General features: G+C 44.0%; 1 protein-coding gene across 19 annotated transcripts in view; it reads left to right on the top strand.

Annotated features, from left to right (window-relative positions):
• The window catches only part of DST (dystonin), a 530,351-nt gene that overhangs the window by 306,918 nt on the left and 197,891 nt on the right, over window positions 1-25,542 (top strand). For all 19 annotated transcript variants that reach the window (XM_018038670.1, XM_018038677.1, XM_018038675.1 and 16 more), the window contains 3 exons: window positions 19,373-19,485; window positions 19,581-19,687; window positions 23,163-23,282. In XM_018038670.1, the coding sequence (XP_017894159.1) occupies window positions 19,373-19,485; window positions 19,581-19,687; window positions 23,163-23,282 (340 nt within the window). The remainder of the gene's footprint in view (window positions 1-19,372; window positions 19,486-19,580; window positions 19,688-23,162; window positions 23,283-25,542) is intronic.

Here is a 25,542-nt window from a genome sequence, read left to right as displayed (position 1 = left end):
TCTGCGAGGGGTTAATTGTTCTCTGTGAATGAAGAGTCTTATACCAGACCACCTGACCTGCCTCTTGAGAAACCTGTATGCAGGTCAGGAAGCAACAGTTAGAACTGGACATGGAACAACAGACTGGTTCCAAATAGGAAAAGGAGTACGTCAAGGCTGTATGTTGTCACCCTGCTTATTTAACTTATATGCAGACTACATCATGAGAAACACTGGACTGGAAGAAACACAAGCTGGATTCAAGATTGCGGGGAGAAATATCAATAACCTCAGATATGCAGATGACACCACCCTTATGGCAGAAAGTGAAGAGGAGCTAAAAAGCCTCTTGATGAAAGTGAAAGAGGAGAGTGAAAACGTTGGCTTAAAGCTCAACATTCAGAAAACGAAGATCATAGCATCCAGTCCTATCACTCCATGGGAAATAGATGGGGAAACAGTAGAAACAGTGTCAGACTTTATCTTCTTGGGCTCCAAAATCACTGCAGATGGTGACTGCAGCCATGAAATTAAAAGGCACTTACTCCTTGGAAGAAAAGTTATGACCAACCTAGATCGTATATTCAAAAGCAGAGACATTACTTTGCCGACTAAGGTCCGTCTAGTCAAGGCTATGGTTTTTCCAGTGGTCATGTATGGATGTGAGAGTTGGACTGTGAAGAAGGCTGAACACCGAAGAATTGATGCTTTTGAACTGTGGTGTTGGAGAAGACTCTTGAGAGTCCCTTGGACTGCAAGGAGATCCAACCAGTCCATTCTAAAGGAGATCAGCCCTGGGATTTCTTTGGAAGGAATGATGCTGAAGCTGAAGCTCCAGTACTTTGGCCACCTCATGTGAAGAGTTGACTCATTGGAAAAGACTCTGATGCTGGGAGGGATTGGGGGCAGGAGGAGAAGGGGACGACCGAGGATGAGATGGCTGGATGGCATCATGGACTCGATGGACGTGAGTGTTAGTGAACTCTGGGAGATGGTGATGGACAGGGAGGCCTGGTGTGCTGCGATTCATGGGGTCGCAAGGAGTCAGACACGACTGAGCGACTGAATTGAACTGACTTCTCCTGTTAGATTCTAATCTTGAAGTTCTGACAAAGCTTGCGGTGAACTATAGTGCTTCTCCTTCTTTGCTTTCTGCTGTGTTCGTAGGGGAGAGTCACTTCGTAGGAAAAAATAGGAAGACTGTTGAGAGTGAATTCAGGCATTTCATTGTGAGATGAGGGAAAGTCACCTTTATAGCTTGTCACTGCCCTGGGGCTCCTGGCCTTGTTCCTTTAACAGTGTCTACCCAAATATGAGCATCAGGGACTGTCTGCACCCAGTTACACAACAGTGAGGGGTGGGGGGTCTCCTGCACGTTTGCAGTTACTGTTGGGGGAGGGCAAGGACCGTATTACAGGTTTCCCCCAACTCCATAAGGGGCGGGGGCCAGGGTGAGATGCTTTTCCCCAGTGAGAACAGTAAGAATTTGCTAGTCTAAACGTGATTTGGTCCACATGGTCATCTTCAGGAGTCTGTTACGGTGACTGTCCTGCTGTCAGAGGCTAAGCGGGGAGTCATCGGTGCATACTCGTGCCTGTGGTGTGTCTGAGAGCGGATGTGCACCGACGCAGGCAGCTTTATGCATCTGCGTGTGAGGTGGTGTGCCGTGTGCTGGACCCCGAGGTTGGGCTGGGACTGGCGTCAGGTGAGGGGAGTGGGTCCCTCCTCCCTGACCCTGCAGGGCCTTCCTCTCCCCCGCCCCCCTCCTCCCTCCTTCTTTTCTCTCTCTCTGTCTCCCCCTCCCTCCTTCTTTCCTTTCTTTCTCTTTCTCTCTCTCTTTCTTTCTCTTTCTCTCTCTCTGTCTCCCCTTCCATCCTTCTTTTTTTTTTTTAAGGCAAAATCAATAGTATATATATATTTTTCCTTTCTTTTACTGTCTCTGTCTGTCTCCCCCTTCCTCCTTCTTTCCTTTCTTTTACTCTCTCTCTGTCTCCCCCTTCCTCCTTGTTTCCTTTCTTTTTCTCTCTCTCTCTCTCTCTGTCTCCCCCTCCCTCCTCCTTTCCTTTCTTTCACTCTCTCTGCCTCTTCCTTCCTCCTTCCCTCTTTTCTTGCACAGAATCTTGTTTACTTCTTTTTGTGCCACTGAGCACACACCGCTTTCCCAGAGAAGCCTGGCCTGTCTGATCCCAGCCCTCGGCTTGCTCGGGGCCTATGCCCAGCACAGAAGCACAGGAGAGGCGAACTGCAGGGCGGGTTCCCAGCCTCGCGGCCCCAGGCGTCCTGTGCCTGTTCATCTGCTCCTCTCGCGGTCGCCACCTGGCCTTCCTCGCTTCTGCTTTCAGAGGATTTTGAAGCCAGCAAGTGGAGAGTTTTCCTGTTGGCTCTCCAAGGAGCAAACCCGCCTTCCTCTGCCTACCTCTTGCCATCTCTGCCCCTGTTTGCCAGGTGCCCTCTCGCCACCTGTCTGGGCCTGTCCCTCGTACCCTGTGTCCACTACTGCCCCAGAACCCTTCTTTCCCATTCTAGTAAATGTCTCTCAGTGGGTCTTTCTCACTCTCAAGTGGGCGTGGCTTGTGGGATCTGACAGAATGTGGTCCGATGGAGAAGGGAATGGCAAGCCACTTCAGTATTCTTGCCTTGAGAACCCCATGAACAGTAGGAAAAGGCAAAATGATAGGATACCAAAAGAGGAACTCCCCAGGTCATTAGGTGTCCAGTATGCTACTGGAGATCAGTGGAGAAATAACTCCAGAAAGAATGTAGGGATGGAGCCAAAGCAAAAACAATACCCAGCTGTGGATGTGACTGGTGATAGAAGCAAGATCCAATGCTGTAAAGAGCAATATTGCATAGGAACCTGGAATGTCAGGTCCATGAATCAAGGCAAATTGGAAGTGGTCAAACAAGAGATGGCAAGGGTGAACGTTGACATTCTAGGAATCAGCAAATTAAAATGGACTGGAATGGGTGAATTTAACTCAGATGACCATTATATCTACTACTGCGGGCAGGAATCCCTCAGAAGAAATGGAGTAGCCATCGTGATCAACAAAAGAGTCTGAAATGCAGTACTTGGATGCAATCTCAAAAACGACCGAATGATCTCTGTTCGTCTCCAAGGCAAACCATTCAATATCACAGTTATCCAAGTCTATGCCCCAACCAGTAACTCTGAAGAAACTGAAGTTGAACGGTTTTATGAAGACCTACAAGATCTTTTAGAACTAACACCCAAAAAAGATGTCCTTTTCATTATAGGGGACTGGAATGCAAAAGTAGGAAGTCAAGAAACACCTGGAGTAACAGGCAAATTTGGCCTTGGAATGCGGAATGAAGCAGGGCAAAGACTAATAGAGTTTTGCCAAGAAAATGCACTGGTCATAGCAAACACCCTCTTCCAACAACACAAGAGAAGACTCTACACATGGACATCACCAGATGGTCAACACCGAAATCAGACTGATTATATTCTTTGCAGCCAAAGATGGAGAAGCTCTATACAGTCAACAAAAACAAGACCAGGAGCTGACTGTGGCTCAGATCATGAACTCCTTATTGCCAAATTCAGACTGAAATTGAAGAAAGTAGGGGAAACCGCTAGACCATTCAGGTATGACCTAAATCAAATCTATTTCACACGTGGAAGTGAGAAATAGATTTAAGGGTCTAGATCTGATAAATAGAGTGCCTGATGAACTATGGAATGAGGTTCGTGACATTGTACAGGAGACAGGGATCAAGACCATCCCCATGGAAAAGAAATGCAAAAAAGCAAAATGGCTGTCTGGGGAGGCCTTACAAATACCTGTGAAAAGAAGAGAACTGAAAAGCAAAGGAGAAAAGGAAAGATATAAGCATCTGAATGCAGAGTTCCCAAGAATAGCAAGAAGAGATAAGAATGCCTTCTTCAGCGATCAGTGCAAAGAAATAGAGGAAAAGAACAGAATGGGAAAGACTAGAGATCTCTTCAAGAAAATTAGAGATACCAAGAGAACATTTCGTGCAAAGAAGGGCTCGATAAAGGACAGAAATGGTCTGGACCTAACAGAAGCAGAAGACATTAAGAAGAGGTAGCAAGGATACATGGAAGAACTGTACAAAAAAGATCTTCACGACCAAGATAATCATGATGATGTGATCACTAATCTAGACCCAGACATCTTGGAATGTGAAGTCAAGTGGGCCTTAGAAAGCATCACTACGAACAAAGCTAGCGGAGGTGATGGAATTCCAGTTGAGCTGTTTCAAATCCTGAAAGATGATGCTGTGAAAGTGTTGCACTCAATATGCCAGCAAATTTGGAAAACTCAGCAGTGGCCACAGGACTGGAAAAGGTCAGTTTTCATTCCAGTCCCAAAGAAAGGCAATGCCAAAGAATGCTCAAACTGCTGCATAATTGCACTCCTCTCACATGCTAGTAAAGTAATGCTCAAAATTCTCCAAGCCAGGCTTCAACAATACGTGAACCTCGAACTCCCTGATGTTCAAGCTGGTTTTAGAAAAGGCAGAGGAACCAGAGATCAAATTGCCAACATCCACTGGATCATGGAAAAAGCAAGAGAGTTCCAGAAAAACATCTATTTCTGCTTTATTGACTATGCTAAAGCCTTTGACTGTGTGGATCACAATAAACTGTGGAAAATGCTGAAAGAGATGGGAATACCAGACCACCTAACCTGCCTCTTCAGAAATCTGTATGCAGGTCAGGAAGCAACAGTTAGAACTGGACATGGAACAACAGACTGGTTACAAATAGGAAAAGGAGTCCGTCAAGGCTGTATATTGTCACTCTGCTTATTTAATTTATATGCAGAGTACATCATGAGAAACGCTGGGTTGGAAGAAACACAAGCTAGAATCAAGATTGCTGGGAGAAATATCAATAACCTCAGATATGCAGATGACACCACCCTTATGGCAGAAAATGAAGAAGAACTAAAAAGCCTCTTGATGAAAGTGAAAGAGGAGAGTGAAAACGTTGGCTTAAAGCTCAACATTCAGAAAACGAAGATCATGGCATCCGGTCCCATCACTTCATGGGAAATAGGTGGGGAAACAGTAGAAACAGTGTCAGACTTTATTTTTGGGGGCTCCAAAATCACTGCAGATGGTGACTGCAGCCATGAAATTAAAAGACGCTTACTCCTTGGAAGAAAAGTTATGACCAACCTAGGTAGCATATTCAAAAGCAGAGGCATTACTTTGCCGACTAAGGCCCGTCTAGTCAAGGCTGTGGTTTTTCCAGTGGTCATGTATGGATGTGAGAGTTGGACTGTGAAGAAGGCTGAACACCGAAGAATTGATGCTTTTGAAGTGTGGTGTTGGAGAAGACTCTTGAGAGTCCCTTGGACTGCAAGGAGATCCAACCAGTCCATTCTGAAGGAGATCAGCCCTGGGATTTCTTTGGAGGGAATGATGCTGAAGCTGAAGCTCCAGTACTTTGGCCACCTCATGTGAAGAGTTGACTCATTGGAAAAGACTCTGATGCTGGGAGGGATTGGGGGCAGGAGGAGAAGGGGACGACCGAGGATGAGACGGCTGAATGGCATCACGGACTCGATGGATGTGAGTCTGAGTGAACTCTGGGAGATGGTGATGGACAGGGAGGCCTGGCATGCTGCGATTCATGGGGTCGCAAAGAGTCGGACACGACTGAGCGACTGAACTGAACTGAACTGAACTGTGGGATGTTAGTTCTCTGACCAGGGATTAACCCACATCCCTGCAATGGAAGCACCATGCCCTAAATACTGGACCCCTGGGGAGGTCTCTGTCATGGGATGTTAAACGTGCTGAAACCTCTTCATCCCTAAATCAGCAAACAATTTAAAAACTTCCCTTAATCTCTAGCTTTTGTTCTGTGCACTGCCTTAACCTCCTTACAGGCTAGATTTCTCAGAAGAGTCGTCTGCACTCTCTCTTTATTTCTTACCCCCATCCTTAGTCCTCAGCCGACCTGGAACCTGGCTCCTGGCCCCTCAAACCACCAGAACCACTTCTCCTAGTGTCATGAGGGATTTCAGGATGACTGTGGACGCGTCCAGTGCACGCATCCCAGGCCTCGTCTTACCTGCCAGTGTTGGACTCTGCTGACCATCCTTTTTTCGTGAATGGCCCTTTTTCTCTTCCAGCCCCACTTGCCCTGGGTTTCCTCGTGTTTCCAGGGCTTGTTTGCGACGCCCTTTCCGCACCCAGCCTCCTGGAGGCTGGTGGACGTGGGGATCTCAGGGCGGCCTGTCTCCTTTCTGCTTCCTCCCTTTGACCCCCGTCCCTGCGTCCAGCCCTGGTCCCATAAGTGGCTGGGAAAGCTAAGCTCCGTGCTGTGCCCTTCTCACACCGCCTGGCCCGCCACGTTTCCCTGCAGCCGCGTCCTTCCACGAGTCTCCCTCACCTCGCCCTGGATTCTGTGAGAGGACTGTCTCCCTTTTACATTTCTTCTCCACCTGACCTGAAGCTGATGTCTCTTAATCCTCCTAATGCATTTGAATGGTTTTCCATAGTTGTTGGGAAAACGTTCAGAATCCCGCGAGAAGTTCATGAGACTCAGCATTACCTTGGCTCCTGTCCTTCCTCCCGCCGTCCCCCGCGTGTCCCTGCTGTGGCTCCTGAGCTGAGCTGGTCCCCTGGGCCCAGGCTCCTCTGACAGTGCAGGCCGTGCTCCCCGCCCCACGCCTGCCTCTCTCACCAGGTGTTCTCCCGGTTGCCCCCCAGCTCCCTTCAGGGTTTTCAGCTCTCCATACACAGTCTTATAGTCTTTAAAAATTTTTTTTTTTTTTTGCTGAAGTATGGTTGACTTACAGTGTTGTTTTGATTGCTGCTGTACAGCACACTGCTTCAGTTTTATATATCTGTAGATACTCTCTTTTTCCATATTCTTTTCCCTTATTGTTCATCATAGGATATTGAATATAGTGCCCTATGTCATACAGTGGGACCTTGTTGTTTATCCGTCTTCTATATACTAGTTTGTTTCGAAAAATGGCTGGAGGACCTGAATAAACATTTCTCCAAAGAAGGCATACAGACGGCCAATAGGCACATGAAAGGATGCTCAACATCACCAATTGTTCAGAGAAATGCAAGTCAGTGACCTTCATTCTTAACGCCTCACTCATCAGCCAGGCTCATGGTAGATGCTTATTAAATATTGAGTGAATAAACGAACTGCTAGTTTGTGGCCAGGGGAGGATTATTTGTGATTAGCATACCAAAGCCCCACATTCTGCCTTCTCTGATTGCATCAAGTCACATGGTTTCTATTCCCATGAGAACTTCTTAATAACCTGTACACGTGGCTCTGTGTACTTAGTTTCCCAAGTAGCTTCATAGGATCTTCTCTCGAGACTTGAGGCAAATCGGTGGGGTTCCTCAGACCGTATGGCCGCAGCAGCCCGAGTCTCCCTCCACCCCGCACACATTTCCAGATGCTCTCTCAGGATAACTGAAATTCTAGGTGATTCTTGGTAATTCTCAGTGTTTGTTCTTTATAGACAGGAGGTGAGACACTGGTGTCTGGGTGTGCGTTCAGAGTCCAAGGAAGTTAGGACTAAGTCACAAGACACCTGAATCACAGCCCTCTGACTTTTTTCTACCTCGGTATAGCCCATTTTTCTCAAATATGTGAAAATTTGTCTTTAATAATTTGTGGAAACTTTTAAAAGCACTGGCAAAACATACTGTTGGCCATCAGTATCCATCCAGAGGTAATGGGATCTGCAGATGCAACCACCTGGTGATCTAAAATATTAGACTGGTACAAAAGTAATTATAGTTTCAGACCCTGAATTTTAAATCATTTTAATTTAGCTCAAACACATCTTTATTAGTCAAAGTTGGTACCATTACAATCAAGTCATTTTTGCCAGGGAGAAAGAAGTTTATTTCTGTAGCATAAAAATCTGTGCTTCAGGATTCAATGAACTCTTGGAAAGCATTTTCTGCCTCCTGCTCGTTGTGAAAGCTTTTTCCTTGAAAAATGGTGTTGAGGTGCTTGAAGAAGTGCTAGTCAGTTGGTGAGAGGTCAGGTGAATATGGCAGATGAGGCAAAACTTCCTAGGCCAGTTCATTCAGGTTTTGAAGCACTGGTTATGCAGTGTGTGGTTGGGTGTTGTTGCAGAGTTGGGTCCACTCTGCTGCCCAGTGCTGGCTCAGCTGTGTGAGTTTTCTGTGCATCTCACTGGTTTGCTGAGCATACGTCTCTTAGGTAACAGTTTGCTGGCATTTGGAAAGTTGTAGTGGGTCAGACCGGCAGCAGACCACCGAACAGTGACCGTGCCTCCTTTTTTGGTGCAAGCTTGGCTTTGGAAAGTGCTTTGGAGTTTCTTCTCGGTCCAGCCACTGAGCTGGTTGTCACTGGTTGTTGTATAAAATCTACTTTTCATTGCACATCACAATCCAATTGAGAAATGGTTCATTGTTGTTGTGTAGAATAAGAGAATACAAACTTCAAAATGATATATTTTTTTGATTTGCAGTCAGCTCGTGAGGCACCCACTCACCGAGCTTTTTCACCTTTCCCGTTGGCTTCAGTGCCAAACGACTGTAGAATGGTTGATGTTGGGTTCTTGGGCAGCTTCTCATGTCGTTGTAGAAGAATCAGCTTTGATGATCCTCTCAGTTGTTGTCAGCTTCCAGTGGCCAGCCACTGAACCTCCTCATCTTCAAGGCACTTGTTTCCTTCTCAAAGCTTCTTGAACCACCCTGCGTTGTATGTTCGCTAGCAGTTCCTGGGCCAGATGCACTATTGATGTTGTGAGCTGTCTCCATCGCTTTATGACCCATTTTGAACTCGAATAAGAAAATTGCTTGAGTTTGCTTTTTGTCTAACATCATTTCCATAGTCTAAAATACACATAAAATAAACAGCAAATAATGATTCATTAGCAGAAAACATAAAGCAAGAAATGTGTGTTAAAATGATATATAGCACAACCACATTTCTTTCAGAATGTATTCCAGTATCAAGTGGCAAAAGTTTAACAATGCAAAGCCAGAATTACTTTTGTACCAACCTAAAGCTGCAGAGTCCAGGGTTGACTGAACCCACTGATACAGAGTGGCCTATGCTGGAGGGTCGTAAGAGACTTGAGCATCAGGGGACTTGTGTCCCTGTGGGTCCAGGACTGATCCACCGCGGATGCTGAGGGGCCGTGTTCGTGTAACAGAAAAAAATTGTTTACTTATTTGGCTGCTCTGGGTCTTAGTTGCAGTGCTAGGATCTTCTGTCTTTGCTGTGGAATGCAGGTTTTTAGTTGCAGCATGAGAGAGCTTGTTCCCTGACCAGGGATTGAAACCAGGCCCCCTGCATTGGGAGCACAGGGTTGTAGCCACTGGACCACCAGGGAAGCCCCCTTAACCATTTTTAGTGTACGGTTTACTGGGATTAAACACATTCACAGTGTTATACAAACATCACCACCACGCATCTGCAGAACTGTTTTCATCTTGCAAAACTCAAGCTCTGTGCCCATTAAGCAGTAACTTTCCCTCCCCCTCCCCCTAGACCTTGCAACCACGGATCTTTCTTTTTTTTTTCCAACTGAGAAAGAAAACTGTTGCTCAGTGTCCTTTCAGATGATCAGATATCTCCAACCACAAGGTTTATTTCAGTGGTTTTGATTTTATTTAAAAACATCTGTTAAGAATCCTGGACATAGAGAACAGAATGTTGGTTGTCAGAGGGGAGGAGGTGGCAGAGGGAAGGACTGGGAGTTTGGAGTCCACAAAGGTCAGCTGTCACCTGCAGGATGGGTAGGCAGCAAGGCCCTACTGCTGGCACAGCAAGGCCCTACTGCTGGCCCTAACTGTATTTAGTACCCTATGATAAACCATAATGGAAAAGATATATTTAAAAAAAGGCATACATATGAATAACTGAATTGTTTTGCTGTGCAGCTGAAACACAGCATTGTTAATCAATTATACTCCAATATAAAATAAAAAGTCAAAAAATAAAAGCTAAAACTATAAAACTTAGAAGAAATCATAAAAGAAAAACTTCATGACATTGGGTTAGGCAGTGATTTCTTGCATATGTTACCAAAAGCATGGTTAACTAAGAAAAAAATATAAGAACTGGACTACATGAAAGCAAAAACTTCTGTGCCTCAGAAAACAGTATCAACAGTGTGAAGAAGCAGCCTACAGAATGGGAGAACATATGTGTATATCATACATGTGAAAGTGATTTAATATCTAAAATATATACAGTCCTACAATTTAACAATGAAAAATCAAACAACTCAATTTTAAAATTGGCAAAGGACTTGGTTAGGTGCTATCCAGAGAAGAAGCACAGATGGCCTGTCAGTACATGAAAAGATGCTCAGCATCATAAATCATTCAGTTCAGTTCAGTCGCTCAGTCGTGTCTGATTCTTTGCGACCCCATGGACTGCAGCACGCCAGGCCTCCCTGTCCATCACCAACTCCTGGAGTTCACTCAGACTTATGTCCATCGAGTCAGTGATGCCATCCAACCATCTCATCCTCTGTCATCCCCTTCTCTTCCTGCCTTCAGTCTTTCCCAGCATCAGGGTCTTTTCAAATGAGTCCACTCTTAACATCAGGTGGCCAAAGTATTGGAGTTTCAGCTTGAATATCACTCAGGACTGATGTCCTTTAGGATGGACTGGTTGGGTCTCCTTGCAGTCCAAGGGACTCTCAAGAGTCTTCTCAAAAACCGCAGTTCAAAAGCATCAATTCTTCGGCGCTCAGCTTTCTTTATAATCCAACTCTCACATCTGTACATGACTACTGGAAAAACCATAGCCTTGATGAAATGGACTTCAGTGGCAAAGTAATATCTCTGCTTTCTAATATGCTGTCTACGTTTGTCATAACTTTCCTTCCAAGGAGCAAGTGTGTTTTAATTTCATGGCTACAGTCACCATCTGCAGTGATTTTTGGAGCCCCCCAAATAAAGTCAGCCACTGATTTCACTATTTCCCCATCTATTTGCCATGAAGTGATGGGACCAGACCCATGATCTTCGTTTTCTGAATGTTGAGCTTTAAGCCAACTTTTTCATTCTCCTCTTTCACTTTCATCAAGAGGCTCTTTAGTTCCTCTTCATTTTCTGCCATAAGGGTGGTGTCATCTGCATATCTGAGGTCATTGATATTTCTCCCGGCAATCTTGATTCCAGCTTGTGCTTCCTCCAGTCCAGTGTTTCTCATGATGTGCTCTGCATAGAAGTTAAATAAGCAGGGTGACAGTATAGAGCCTTGATGTACTCCTTTCCCTATTTGAAACCAGTCTGTTTTTCCATGTCCAATTCTGACTGTTGCTTCCTGACCTGCATACAGGTTTCTCAAGAGGCAGGTCAGGTGGTTTGGTATTTACATCTCTTTCAGAACTTTCCACAGTTTGTGGTGATTGGCACAGTCAAAGGTTTTGGCATACTTAATAAAGCAGAAATAGATGTTTTTCTGGAACTCTTTCTTTTTCGATTATCCATTGGTTGTTGGCAGTTTGATCTCTGGTTCCTCTGCCTTTTCTAAAACTAGCTTGAACATCTGGAATTTCACTGTTTACATATTGCTGAAGCCTGGCTTGGAGAATTTTAAGCATTACTTTGCTAGTGTGTGAGGTGAGTGCAATTGTGCGATAGTTTGAGCATTCTTTGCACTGCCTTTCTTTGGGATTGAAATGAAAATTGACCTTTTCCAGTCCTGTGGCCACTGCTGAGTTTTCCAAATTTGCTGGCATACTGAGTGCAGCACTTTCACAGCATTATCTTTTAGGATTTGAAATAGCTCAACTAGAATTCCATCACCTCCACTAGCTTTGTTCATAGTGATGCTTCCTAAGGCCCACTTGACTTCACATTCCAGGATGTCTGGCTCTAGGTGAGTCGTCACACCATCATGGTTATCTGGGTCGTGAAGATCTTTTTTGTATAGTTCTTCTGTGTATCCTTGCTACCTCTTCTTAATATCTTCTGCTTCTGTTAGGTCCAGACCATTTCTGTCCTTTATCGAGCCCATCTTTGCATGAAATGTTCCCTTGGTATCTTTAATTTTCTTGAAGAGATCTCTAGTCTTTCCTATTCTGTTGTTCTCCTCTATTTATTTGCACTAATCACTGAGGAAGGCTTTATCTCTCCTTGCTGTTCTTTGGAACTCTGCATTCAGATGCTTATACCTTTCCTTTTCTCCTTTGCTTTTTGCTTCTCTTCTTTTCAGAGCTATTTGTAAGGCCTCCCCAGACAGCCATTTTGCTTTTTGCATTTCTTTTTCTTGGGGATGTTCTTGATCCCTCTCTCCTGTACAATGTCAGAAAATTGTCCATAGTTCATCAGGCAGTCTGTCTATCAGATCTAATCCCTTAAATCTATTTCTCACTTCCACTGTATAATCGTAAGGGATTTGATTTAGGTCAGACCTGAATGGTCTAGTGGCTTTCCCTACTGTCTTCAGTTTCAGTCTGAATTTGGCAATAAGGACTTCATGATCTGAGCCACAGTCAGCTCCCGGTCTTGTTTTTACTGACTGTATAGTGCTTCTCCATCTTTGGTTGCAAAGAATATAATCAGATTTCGATGTTAGCCATCTGGTGATGTCCACGTGTAGAGTCTTCTCTGTGATGTTGGAAGAGGGTGTTTGCTATGACCAGTGCATTTTCTTGGCAAAACTCTGTTAGTCTTTGCCCTGCTTCATTCTGTACTCCAAGGCCAAATTTGCCTGTTACTCCAGGTGTTTCTTTACTTCCTACTTTTGCATTCCAGTCCCCTATAATGAAAAAGACATCTTTTTTAGGTTTTAGTTCTAAAAGGTCTTGTAGGTCTTCATAGAACCGTTCGATTTCAGCTTCTTCAGCGTTACTGGTCAGGGATAGACTTGGATTACTGTGATATTGAATGGTTTGCCTTGGAAACGAACAGAGATCATTCTGTCGTTTTTGAGATTGCATCCAGGTACTGCATTTTGGACTCTTTTGTTGACCATGATTGCTACTCCATTTCTTCTAAGGAATTCCTGCCCACATCTGAGTTAAATTCACCCATTCCAGTCCATTTTAGTTCGCTGATTCCTAGAATGTCGATGTTCACTCTTGCCATCTCCTGTTTGACCACTTCCAATTTGCCTTGGTTCACAGACCAAATATTCCAGGTTCCTATGCAATATTGCTCTTTACAGCATTGGACCTTGCTTCCATCACCAGTCACATCCACAACTGGGTGTTTTTTTTGCTTTGGCTCCATCCCTTCATTCTTTCTGGAGTTATTTCTCCAGTGATTTCCAGTAGCGTATTGGGCACCTACCAGCCTGGGGAGTTCATCTTTCAGTGTCTTATCTTTTTGCCTGTTCATGCTGCTCGTGGGGTTCTCAAGGCAAGAACACTGAAGTGGTTTGCCATTCCCTTCTCCAGTGGACCACATTCTGTCAGACCTCTCCACGTGACCTGTCTGTCTTGGGTGGCCCCAAGCGTGTACATTCGGAGATTCTTAGTTCAGGTACTGTTCTCGGTTCATGTGGTGTTGAAGGCTGGCTTGAAGCTTTCTGAGCGTTCCCTTGGTGGCACGTGAAATGAGCTTGATTGTATGGCAGCTTGAGCGTTCCTCGGTATTGCCTTTCTTTGGCTTGTGCCTGTTTCGTAGCTAGAGACAGGTTCGTTCGTGTCGTGCTTTAGATTCTCCACATAGGTGACATCACGTGGAGCTTTTCTTTCTCTTTCTGGCTGACTTCACTGAGTGTGATATTCTCTAGGTCCAGCCAGCTGCTGCCAATGGCAGTATGTTGTTCCGTTTTATGGTTGAGTAGAGTTCTCTGGTATATGTATACCACATCTTTTTTTATCCACTCATCTGCTGATGGATATTTAGGTTGTAACAGACTTCATGAATTTAAATCATTTCTTTCTGTAACTTGAAAAAAGTGCTGATTTGGACTTTGACTATTGATATTTCTTAGATATGTCCTGTCCACATCCGTTCAGTGTTGGTTCAGGATTTGGTCACCTGTGTCTGTACTAACCTATTCTTCTCTTAACTGATTTGTATCTGTGCCCCTCTGGGATTTCCCATGGCAGTTTCTAAGGACTTTCTTCCCAGGTGTTTGACTTTGCTTCATGCTCCTCTTGGTTGGGCTTGTTGTTGTTTGACAAGATAAAACATTAAAGCCTGCTCTTCAGCCATTTATGACACTTAAGTCACAGTTTTCTTGTAGAATTCTATCTAATTCTTATGTGAGAGAATATATTGATAAAGTACTTGGGGATTGCAGAGTAATTTGGGGGCATCTCTACTAAAAAATCTCTTATATAATTTTAATGTTCCACTAGTTTGGCTATCAATGTGAGTGTTGAAATCTTTATATGTGTATATATATATATATATATATATATATGTATGTATGTATGCATATATATGCCTCTCTCTATATAAATGCCATGCATATATATGTATATATGCCTATAAGTTAGTCATTCAGTCTTGTCTGACTCTTTGCGACCTCGTGGAGTATAGCCCGTCAGGCTCCCTGTCCATGGAATTCTCCAGGAAAGAATACTGGAGTGGGTAGCCATTCCTCTCTCCAGGACATCTTCTTGACCCAAGAATTATACCTGTCTCCTGCATTACAAACAGATTCTTTACCATCTGAGCCACCAGGCAAGCCCATATATGCCTCTGGGTGTACATATATCTGTTTTGTCCGGGAAGAATACTTTTAATTTGGGTGTTGTATGAAAGATAAGCATTATTTTATCCAAGATTATTTTGTATTATGACGATAGCCATTTTGCTTGGAACCTTTTTGTCCTGCGTTTTTGAGACAAAGGCAGTAAGCATGCATAGAAGTGGCTTCGGCCTGACTTTCAACTTCCTCATATGGCCTCTCTTGGTTTTATACATCTAGTGTGAAAAATGTATGTGATCATCTCCCATTTTTTATTTCTTTGTAAGTGCTTTCTATTAATTTAGTGGGGAAAAAAGTGGGATGTAAAGGTGTGCTTTAAAAAGCTGCTGTCCATGATGAAGGAGTCATTCAGAAAAGATGAGATCATCTTAGAATAATAATACAAGTAAGACTTAGATGACTTTTATGGCTTTCATCCCATTTGAAAAGCTGGTATAATTTTAGGTGGCAGAGGATTACATCATATAATTTTGAATGGTTTTCAGAAAACAGGGAATTTAGACTGGTTAATACTCAGTGCGGAGAAGGCAATGGCACCCCACTCCAGTGATGTAAGCTATGGCAGGAACACAGTCGCTTACAGTATAATATAGTGTTTGCTTAGTGAAACCTAAGATGAGAATAAAATTTCCTGTAAAAATTCCACAAAAGGGGATGTTACAGTGAAATGAAGCCTTTAGACTGAAAAGAAAAATCTTGCGTATGTGGGAACTAGCTCAGTTTTTAAGGGTTATATGATCCCAGTGATTCTGTGAAGGAAAAGGAAGGTAGGTCCCAGCATGTGCAGCTTCTGGAAGCTCCAGACAAACAGGAGAAGCAGAATGGGAAGCTGCAGAGGGGCCCCAGGGAAGGTGGAATTCCGACAACACTCAGGCTGCTCCTTCTGCAGAGTGGTTTCAGAACACTTTGCTTCATTAAGGTTCGTTCACTGGAGTCTTAACAGAGGAAACCCCCTGCAGCTTTTGTTTCATGAAAGGGTTAAGTATCAGGAAAACAGAGGCAGCTTATCCCAGATTGATGTATTACACAGCCGCTTTTGTGCTCAAACAACTCTGTCATTCTGAAGGAGCGCTTTGTTCTCTCAGTGGAGAGCTGGATTCTTCAATGGCTGGATTCATTCTCCGGGATTACTCAGTGTTTACTCTATCTGCTAATGGCAGGCTTTGCTTGACAACATGCCCTTTCTTGTTGGGAGACTTGGCATACTCAGAAACACTGGCTTTTATTTGTTCAAAATGTCTGAACTTTGTGGATGCAAAGCAGTTTTTTGAACTTCAGAGAGTTTTGTCTCGACTGTTATGCACACCTGTTGAGTAATCTTGAAGTTATCAGACTCTTCCAACTACACATTTGTGAATAGAAAGTGTTACTTTTTTAGAGGTGATGTCGTTTACCTGTACTGTCAGTGGATTCATTGTTTGTATAATCAATGTGAGATACCTTTCTAGTGGTCATATTGGTGGCAATGTGAAAAGCGCTGAAGAATTTCCAAATAATTCCCAGGAAATCCATAGGTAGGCAGGCACATTTCAAGGTTATGAACACTTTGAAAGTGCAGTAAAACAGGGAGTAGGTATCTTTGGAGCTCTGCTTTCTTAATAGATAAACATAAGCATCCTGATTGCTGTCTCCCTCCCTGAAGTCAGTGGTATGTTTCCGTCCTGTAATCTGTTTTCTCGCTCTGTTCAGAATAACGACATCTCAGCCTCCTGTCCTACCTCTGAACACTCCCACCCTTCTGCAGACCCCAGAGAGTGATTTTGAGGGAGACAGGGTGCCCTTGGAGGCTGGAATGAGAGCCTTTCCTTAGAAGCTGAGAAACAGGTTCCTAGAGATTTGGGGGTTGGTACTGCTCTTTTTGATGGCTTTACTGTTTCCATATTTGTTTCTACATTCTTTAAATGATTTTGAGAGGAAAGTTTCCTGACTGGCTTCTGGCCTTAGTTAAGTTTCTGGCTACAGTGTTTTACACTTAGTGTTCAAGGAATATTTGAGAAGTCTTATAAAATCCTATGTCGATAGAGCTGGCTTTAAGTAATCTCTGTGGTTTATAGCATCCTGGGTGGGTGGGTCAGGGTGTGTGTGTGTGTGTGTGAGATGTATGTTTGAGAAGAGAGTGTGTGTGTGAGAGAGATGTATGTTTGTGGAGAGTGTGTGTGTGTGTGTGAGAGAGAGAGATGTATGTTTGTGACGTGTGTGTGTGTGAGAGAGATGTATGTTTGTTGAGTGTGTGTGTGTGATATATGTTTGTGAAGAGTGTGTGTGTGTATGTGTGATGTATGTTTGTGAGGTGTGTGTGTGTGAGAGAGAGATGTATGTTTGTGAGGTGTGTGTGTGTGTGAGAGAGAGAGATGTATGTTTGTGGAGAGTGTGTGTGTGTGTGAGAGAGATGTATGTTTGTGACGTGTGTGTGTGTGAGAGAGAGAGATGTATGTTTGTGATGAGTGTGTGTGTGAGAGACATGTATGTTTGTAGAGAGTGTGTGTGTGTGTGTGTGTGTGAGAGAGAGAGATGTATGTTTGTGATGAGTGTGTGTGTGAGAGACATGTATGTTTGTAGAGAGTGTGTGTGTGTGTGTGTGTGTGTGAGAGAGAGAGATGTATGTTTGTGACTAGTTTGTGTGTGTGTGTGTGTGTGTGAGAGAGAGATGTATGTTTGTGGAGAGTGTGTGTGTGAGAGAGAGAGGTGTGTGTGTGTGTGAGAGAGATGTATGTTTGTGAAGTGTGTGTGTGTGATGTATGTTTGTGAAGAGTGTATGTGTGTATGTGTGATGTATGTTTGTGAAGTGTGTGTGTGTGAGAGAGATGTATGTTTGTGGAGAGCGTGTGTGTGTGAGAGAGAGAGAGATGTATGTTTGTGGAGAGCGTGTGTGTGTGTGTGTGTGAGAGAGATGTATGTTTGTGATGAGTGTGTGTGTGAGAGACATGTATGTTTGTAGAGAGTGTGTGTGTGTGAGAGAGAGATGTATGTTTGTGAAGTGTGTGTGTGTGTGAGAGAGAGATGTATGTTTGTGAAGTGTGTGTGTGTGTGTGTGAGAGAGAGATGTATGTTTGTGGAGACTGTGTGTGTGAGAGAGAGAGAGATGTGTGTTTGTGAAGAGAGTGTGTGTGTGTGAGAGAGAGAGATGTATGTTTGTGGAGAGTGTGTGTGTGAGAGAGAGAGAGAGATGTATGTTTGTGGAGAGCATGTGTGTGTGTGTGAGAGAGAGAGAGATGTGTGTTTGTGGAGATATAAACTGGTGCTTGTTTTAGTCTTCTATGATTCTGTGTAATAACCAACCTACTTATCTTATCTGTGATATTTATTGAGTGTCTGCAATATGTATACCACTGTTTATCTCAGTAGAAGGATAAAATACAAACATCTGTTAAAACCAAGTGGCTCTTGTTATCTTGGAATTAGCTGGTTGGGAGAAACGAGATGTGCCTGCACTTTGAACAGTAAATTTGGAGGGCAAAGAAGTATATGACTCTTCCAGGTGCCAGATTAATTGTCACAGGCTCAGGAGCAGGACTTCTGGCATCTCAGATGGTAGAGAACTCACCTACTGTGCAGGAGTTGTGGGTTCAATGCATGGGTCAGGAAGATCCCCTGGAGGAGAGCATGGCAACCCACTCCAGTATTCCTGCCAGGAGAATCCCATGGACAGGGGAGCCTGGCGGGCTACAGTCCACAGGGTTGCAAAGAGTTGGACAGGACTGGGCAACTAAGCATGCTGGAGTTCAGGGACCCAAGGGGGAAATGAGGGCTGGAAAGGTGAGTGAGGGCCCCGGAGGAAGTGGGGCTGAATGTCTGCTCCCAGGATGGGGAGACCTGTGCAGGAGGGCTGTGACCAGAAAGGGTGTTCTGCGTGGTGGTACCCTGAGGGTAACTGCACGGGGCCTGAGCTCTTTGGGAGGAACACTGAGAAGTTGCCAGTTGGATTAGAAGGATACTGTTGAGGTAATGGGGCTTAAATAGATTGAATGCAACAGATACTCATACATGGTCTCATCCGTTGTGGGCAAGTTGTGGATTTTGCTGAAATTTTATACATGAAAGTTGTTACATTTTTCTACATTTGCTTTTGGCTCACAAAAGTTTCTGAGAGAAATGAGTGTTGACTGAAAAACTGAACAATCTAAAAGGTGAGAGTTACATTTGGTGAACCAAACTGAGGCCTCAGTGCTAGGACACAGCCTCTCAGACGGCTCTGAGGGACGGCTCTGAAGAGGCCGGGGGAGGCCAGGATGTATGGGGGTTTTGCAACAGAGATCAGGTAGTCGGAACATCAGAAGACTACCTGATTAACTAGAGAAAACAAGATCTCTCAAGTTAATGAATTGAGCGCTTTTCTGTGTATGGGAAGGTGCAGGCCTCTGAGCTCCTCAAGCTTGTTTCTTTGATCTGTGCCTCAGGTGCCCGGGGCCAGGATCCCGTGCTTTCTCACCCTGACGTGAGTTTGATGATGGTTTGATGGTTTTGGGGCTGGTGGTTTGAAACTCAGGTGTTTTCATCCTGAGTTCCCTCAGGGCTCATGGTCCAGGCGGCTGTAATGTGATGGCTTGGTGGCTGCAGCACCCTCTGTTTACCAGGGCCGGAGGCATTCTTAGTTCACAGGAGCAGTGTTAAAGATTGGATTGAAAAACTCTGTATTTCCACACACGCTTAGTATTAAGATTTGCAGGAGTTGTTATGTCAATAAGTACACATGTAAATTTCATATTGAATTGGCGAGTGAGAAACCTCATTAATACAGCATATGTTTTTTCCTAGGCCGGACCTGATAGACATGAATACTGTTGCTGTTCAAAGCAACCTTGCAAATTTAGAGCACGCTTTCTATGTAGCAGAAAAAATCGGTGTTATAAGACTTCTGGATCCTGAAGGTGAGTGATTGTCTTGACCAGATGTTGACGGCCTGGAAGGTCTGAGCTAAAGTAATTGATCAGCATTTTGAAATAATTCATGTTGCTGCTTTTAGATGTTGATGTCTCCTCACCTGATGAAAAGTCAGTAATAACTTATGTATCATCTCTCTATGACGCATTTCCCAAAGTCCCTGAAGGTGGTGAAGGCATCGGGGCAAATGTGAGTATTGATTTTTCCATTCTGAAGTTGATGACTCAGAATTGACTGAATTCTCTGAGAGTGCTTTTTGCAGTCATATTTTTTGTTAATATGACTTAAAAGAAATTGAAGTGTAGTAGATTTACAATGTTCTGTTAATTTATGCTGTACAACAAAGTGATTCAGTTATCCATATATTTGCATTCTTTTTAAAATGTTCTTTTTCATTATAGTTTATCATAGGGTATTGAATATAGTTCTGCTAATTCCAGCCTCCCAGTCCCTACCTCCCCCAAGCTTCTACCCCTTGGCACCCATCAGTCTATTCTCTATGTTTGTGATTCTCTTTCTGTTTCATAGATAAGTTAATTTGTGTCATATTTTAGATTATGATACCATTCATATTGTATGGTAATCGTCTTTCTCTGTCTTAACTTCATTTAGTACGATAACCTCTGGGTCTATCCATGTTGCTACACATTGCATTATTTTATTCTTTATATGGTCAGGTAATATTCCATTGTATATATGTACCATATCTTCTTTTTAAAAAAAAAAAAATTTTGTCTTTAGTCTCACATGAACAGCAACGGGATCCATTCTTTCCCAAACTCCCCTCCCATCCAGGCTGCCACATAACATTGAGCAGAGTTCCATGAGCTATATAGTAGGTCCTTGTTGGTTATCCGTTTTAAATACAGCAGTGTGTGCCTGTCTGTCCCAGACTCCCTAATTATCCCTTTCTCCATCCTCCCCTGCCAGCAATCATAAGTTCGTCCTCTAAGTCCGTGAGTTTCTCTGTTTTGTAAGTAAGTTCCTCTGTATCATTTCTCTTTAGATTCTGCATATAAGGGATGCCACACACTATTTCTCCTTCTCTGTCTGACTTCCTTCGCTCAGTATGACCATCTCTGGGTCCATCCGTGTTGTTGCTGCAGATGGCATTATTGCGCTCTTTCTCTTGACTGAGTAGTATTCCTTTGTATATACGTACATGTTTCTTTATCCGTTCATCTGTTGATTAACATTCAGGTTGTTTCCATGTTGTGGCTATTGTGAAGAGTGCTGCTGTGAGCATAGAGGTGCATGGATCATTTTGAATGAGAATTCTGTCTGGGTATATGCCCAGGAGTAGCATTGCTGGATCATATGGTAATTGTGTTTTTAGTTTTCTGAAGAGCCTCCATACTGTTCTCCGTGGTGGCTGTAACATTCCCACCAACAGTCTAAAAGGGTTCCCTTCTCTCTGCACCCTCTCCAGCATTTATTGTTTGTTGACTTTTTAATGATGTCTGTTCTGATCAGTGTGAAGTGATGCCTCATTGTGCTTTTGACTTGCATTTCTCTAGTAATTGGTGATGCTGAGCATCTTTTCACGTGCCTGTTGACCACGTGTATGTTCTCTTTGGAGAAATGTCTATTTAGAGCTTCTGCCCACTTTGCAATTCAGTTGTTTTGTGTTGTCGAGTTGTATGGGTTTACAGTCTTTAAATGTCAAATATTTTTTAATGGATTTGAGTTAATAGGCTATTCAATAAATTGATACTATATGTATTTTAATGGTACCATTCCACCATTCCAATTCACATATAACTCAGAAACATTTCATTTAAGTAGGTTATTCAGAGTTGCATGTCATTTTGGAAATGAAAACTGGAACCACTCAATTGAGAGATTTTTTTTTCTTCTTTTTTAATGTGCTGCTGTTTAACAGCCACCCAGTTTGCTATCCTTCTCTCTGTAGAGACTGTCTCACTTCTGAAATCACTTTCAAGTTTATAGACTTAGATGATCCCAGGAAGTAAGGTCGCTCTGTGTTGTGTTCTGATTTGAAGGTGAGGCCCAGAGGAGGGTGATTGGGTTTTGCCAGACTAACAGGGCTTCTCTGTAGCAGGGCAGGGTCTCTGACACGTGGCTCTGGGTTCTTGGTTTAGTCCCATGCTTCTGGAAGCCTGCAGTGTATTTTCGCCGTGCGTGTCATGCTGGCCCTGCTGACGAGCGCTGTGCTTCTCTGGGGGACAGGATCCCCGCCCCACACATGCTGTGCTCTTGGGGGACCCCCTCGCCCTGGCCTCTCCGCTCCTGCAGCTGCTGCCTTTATTCTGTCTCACCTTGAAGATTTGGGAGTTCTCTGGTCTCTTGTGTCGCCTCCGTGTGCTCTGGTTTAGGCTCGCTCCTGTGTTCTCTGTCTTGAAGGCTGGTCCTCGAGCAGCTTGCTGCCATGCTCACCCTTCGCTCCAGTGTCCGCTGTGACTCAGTCTGGAGCTGCCTGTGGCCGCTCCGCGCTCCTCCCCACAGCCTGCACGCAGCTCCTCATTCCCACCCCTTTACCGGGATGAGGATGTGAGCTTGCTTGTGGCCTTGCTAGCTCCCCTGATTTTCTTCTACCATCATCTCTGCACACTGCCGGCATATTGACTTGGAAACCTTCCACGGCTCCATGCGGCTTGCAAGGCTCAACGCGGTCCAGATGTGCTGACCTCCACGGCTCTGCACATGTCAGTTCTTCCCAGCAGCAGACCCCACGTGAGCTGTTGGTGGTGGCCAGGGCGTTCCTGTCTGAGTCCGTGCCCCCATCCCACGCGTCGCCTGTCTGTCCCTCCCGCCGCCCACTCACAGTTCCTGCTCACTGCACAGCCGCCCAGGGATGGCCTCTCCCAAGAGGCCTTCAGGTGATGCTTTCCAGGCACATCTGTGCTCACCTCACTTTTTATCTTGATGCCTCGCATAAACTACCTGCTTTTGTTATTTCAACACTTCTTCAGTACTGCTTTTCATTTTGCATAACTGTTTATATTATGACTCTCTCTTGCCTCCTCGTCTAGACAGAAAACTCTTTGATAAAAGGGATCATCTCTTAAAGTATTATATTTTTATTACAGCGCTTAGCACAGTGCTTTGAACATCAGAAGCACTTCCTCAAATGCTTAATTGAAGAAAACATTTGACAGTCTTCCAGTCTCCTTCATTTAAAAATAAAAGTTTGCTTAAGAAGTATTGAATCATTCCCACCATGTACATTTCCTGTAGGTTTCGTTCCTGTCGAGTTTCCTGTGCATTACATAGTTCTGTGAGTTTCAGATATCAGGTAAACTTAGAAAGGCTAGCAGAGAAGGTAGCTCACCTGGCTTTCACAGGCCATTACTCCCTCTCTTGACTGCCTGGGAAACACTCCAAATTGATGATGGTGTTTTTTTCTGCTACATTTCAATGCAGCCTCAGAAGCCTTCTTAACATGGTGCCTTCAGTCAACCTGGATCCTTGGATCAGAGTTGGCATTCCTTAGGCGAGTCTTAGTGGTCAACTGTTGATAGCGTGTTTTTAGAGCTGTTTAAGTGGACAGAATTGAGACTGGGAGGGAATGAAGAAAACCTTGAACTGGTCCTGTCGGGCTTAAAGACCCGCGGATCCACACAGTGACCTCTGGCCAGACTATGGCAGACATGAATGTTGCCATCTGCAGATACAGACCTCCTTTGCCATCTTCTCCTTGTAGGATGTCGAAGTCAAGTGGATTGAATACCAGAATATGGTCAACTACCTCGTCCAGTGGATCAGACACCACGTGGCCACTATGTCGGAGAGAACGTTTCCTAATAATCCTGTAGAACTCAAGGTCTGTGTCCCTACAGAAGTTAAGTAGGGTTAAGTTTATTACTAAAGCTTTAAAAAAAGGCTGAAATGGTTCTGTCATTTCAGAAACTGAAGAAAAATTACCCTTGGCAAGGTACCAGTCAGCAAGCAAATTATTTATTTATCCATCCTCTGTTTTATACAGAGGAAATGGAAGTCGACACCAATACTTAAAACATCAGAGCAACAACATCTTAAATTTATAGTCCCTGCACTTTGCATTGTTGAGAGTTAATATGGGAGGGTCTCTGGGAATGACACTGCGGTGTTATTTTTGGAACCTGGGAGACACCTGGAGCTAGCAGGTGGCCGGGACAGGAGCTGTGTGGGAAGCCTGTGGAATACAGGGGTGGCCAGGTGTGTGCCTGTGGTCACATCCTGTTAGAAACGGCCTCAGAGGCTTCTGTGGTACAAGACGTACATTCGTTTCACCACGAATTTGAAAGGACGTACCCGACTCCCGGGGTAAATGAGTTCCTGGTTTAGTAGAACAGGTGCTGCTGCCTAAGAAACTGGGTCCATCTCTTTGTCAGAGACGTCACAGAGGTATTAAAAGATGGTGTAGTTGTATAAACATTGAAAATAAGTTGACTCTTCTTGTACCTTGGGATTTGTCGTAGCAGAGTGGTGGACTTTATTTCAAGAAATGGCTCATGTGAATATGAACAACAAGGTCTAATTCCTTGAACTGTAGACATTGTTTTCCTGATCGGAATTTCAAGAATGGTTCTAATCCAGGAGGGGCCCTGTTCACGTGAGCAGTTGCGTCCACGCATCTGGACACAACGTCTGTGGAACAGCTTTTACTCACGCCACCATGGGGAGTTTGTCCTTGGCACCAGGCTCCTTGGCACATGTCCATGTGATGCTCCTTCGGGTCTTTCTGAAGCGGTTTTGTGTGATGTCTCCCAGTGTGGATGGTAACCGCTCCTGGCAGGAAAGCGTTCCTCCCCCTCCCATGACCACATCTACTGTGAACAGCGTCAACGCACAATGGCATGCTGTGGTTATTCACTGATGGACATCCTAAAATGTTGCACTTTGGGTTTAGCCAACTTCTAGATTTCAAGTTCTACTTATTTTCAAATAGATTCATTGTCCAGACATTTGAGTAAATTCATGCTGGCTTCTGATTAGTGCAGATGCTTAAATTATTGAAGAAATTTGACTACACAGATTACTTGCTGGTGCCTGGGATAAGACAGGATATAGGGAAAAAATACATCATGGGGAAATACCAAATATTGGGTTTGCCAAAGAGTTTATTTGGGTTTTTCTCAAAGGAACTTTTTGGCCAACTGAATAATTTTCTTAGTCAGCAAAACATTAAATGGAATCCTTCAGAGAAATGTGTCTTCTTGAACACTTTCATGGACTTGTTTTAAAGCAGCATGAATTAGGATGAAATAATCAGTGTACACTTACTAAATGTGGAGCTATTTTATCAACATAATTTTTAGAAGCTCCTTGTTAATAAACATAATAAACATATATTTAAGAGACTCTCAAATTACTATCTATAAGTTAGATAGTAATTTAATTATATGGCTCAAACTTTTATAATACTAGCAGGACCTAGTAGCATCTTTTTTAATTGTAAGATCTGCTTAATTTGGCCATGGGACATTGAAAGCAAACTTTAGTGCTGTCTATCTGATGAGAATTCTGTTTTTCAAGGATAGACCATGAAATAGAGAAGAATGCTTCCCACCCTGTTTTATGAGAATTGCATCAGATGATTTTTCCAAAATGTAAAAGCTAAAGTACAGCATTTGCAACGTGTATCTTTTAAAGGATGTGTCTTCTTATTTGGATGATGAGATCCTTAGTAGAGTTGTGGCTCCCTGGCGGCTCAGCTGATAAAGAATCCACCTGCAGTGTGGAGACCTGGGTTCGATCCCTGGGTCGGGAAGATCCCCTGGAGAAGGGAAAGGCTACCCATTCCAGGATTCTGGCCTGGAGATGCCCATGGACACAGGAGCCTGACAGGCTACAGTCCATGGGGTCGCAAAGAGTCAGACACGACTGAGCAGCTAACAGACGCTGTTGTGGTTTTCATTATGCAGATGCCTGGGCAGCATATGTTGAATCGGGCTCACAGCCCTAATTGCATCCTCTTCAGATCCCTTAGATCCTGTTTACCAGCTGTCTGAGAACTGGCATCCTTGATTGTCTTGTTTTATGAAGGAATGCCTCCCCGGGTGGGACAGTGGTAAAGCATCTGCCTGCCAATGCAGGAGATA

The sequence above is a fragment of the Capra hircus genome, chromosome 23, assembly GCF_001704415.2.
Source record: "Capra hircus breed San Clemente chromosome 23, ASM170441v1, whole genome shotgun sequence".
NCBI lineage: Eukaryota > Metazoa > Chordata > Mammalia > Artiodactyla > Bovidae > Capra > Capra hircus.
The sequence above is the reverse complement of the archived record's forward strand: the minus strand, read 5'-3'. Positions and strand labels throughout refer to the sequence as shown.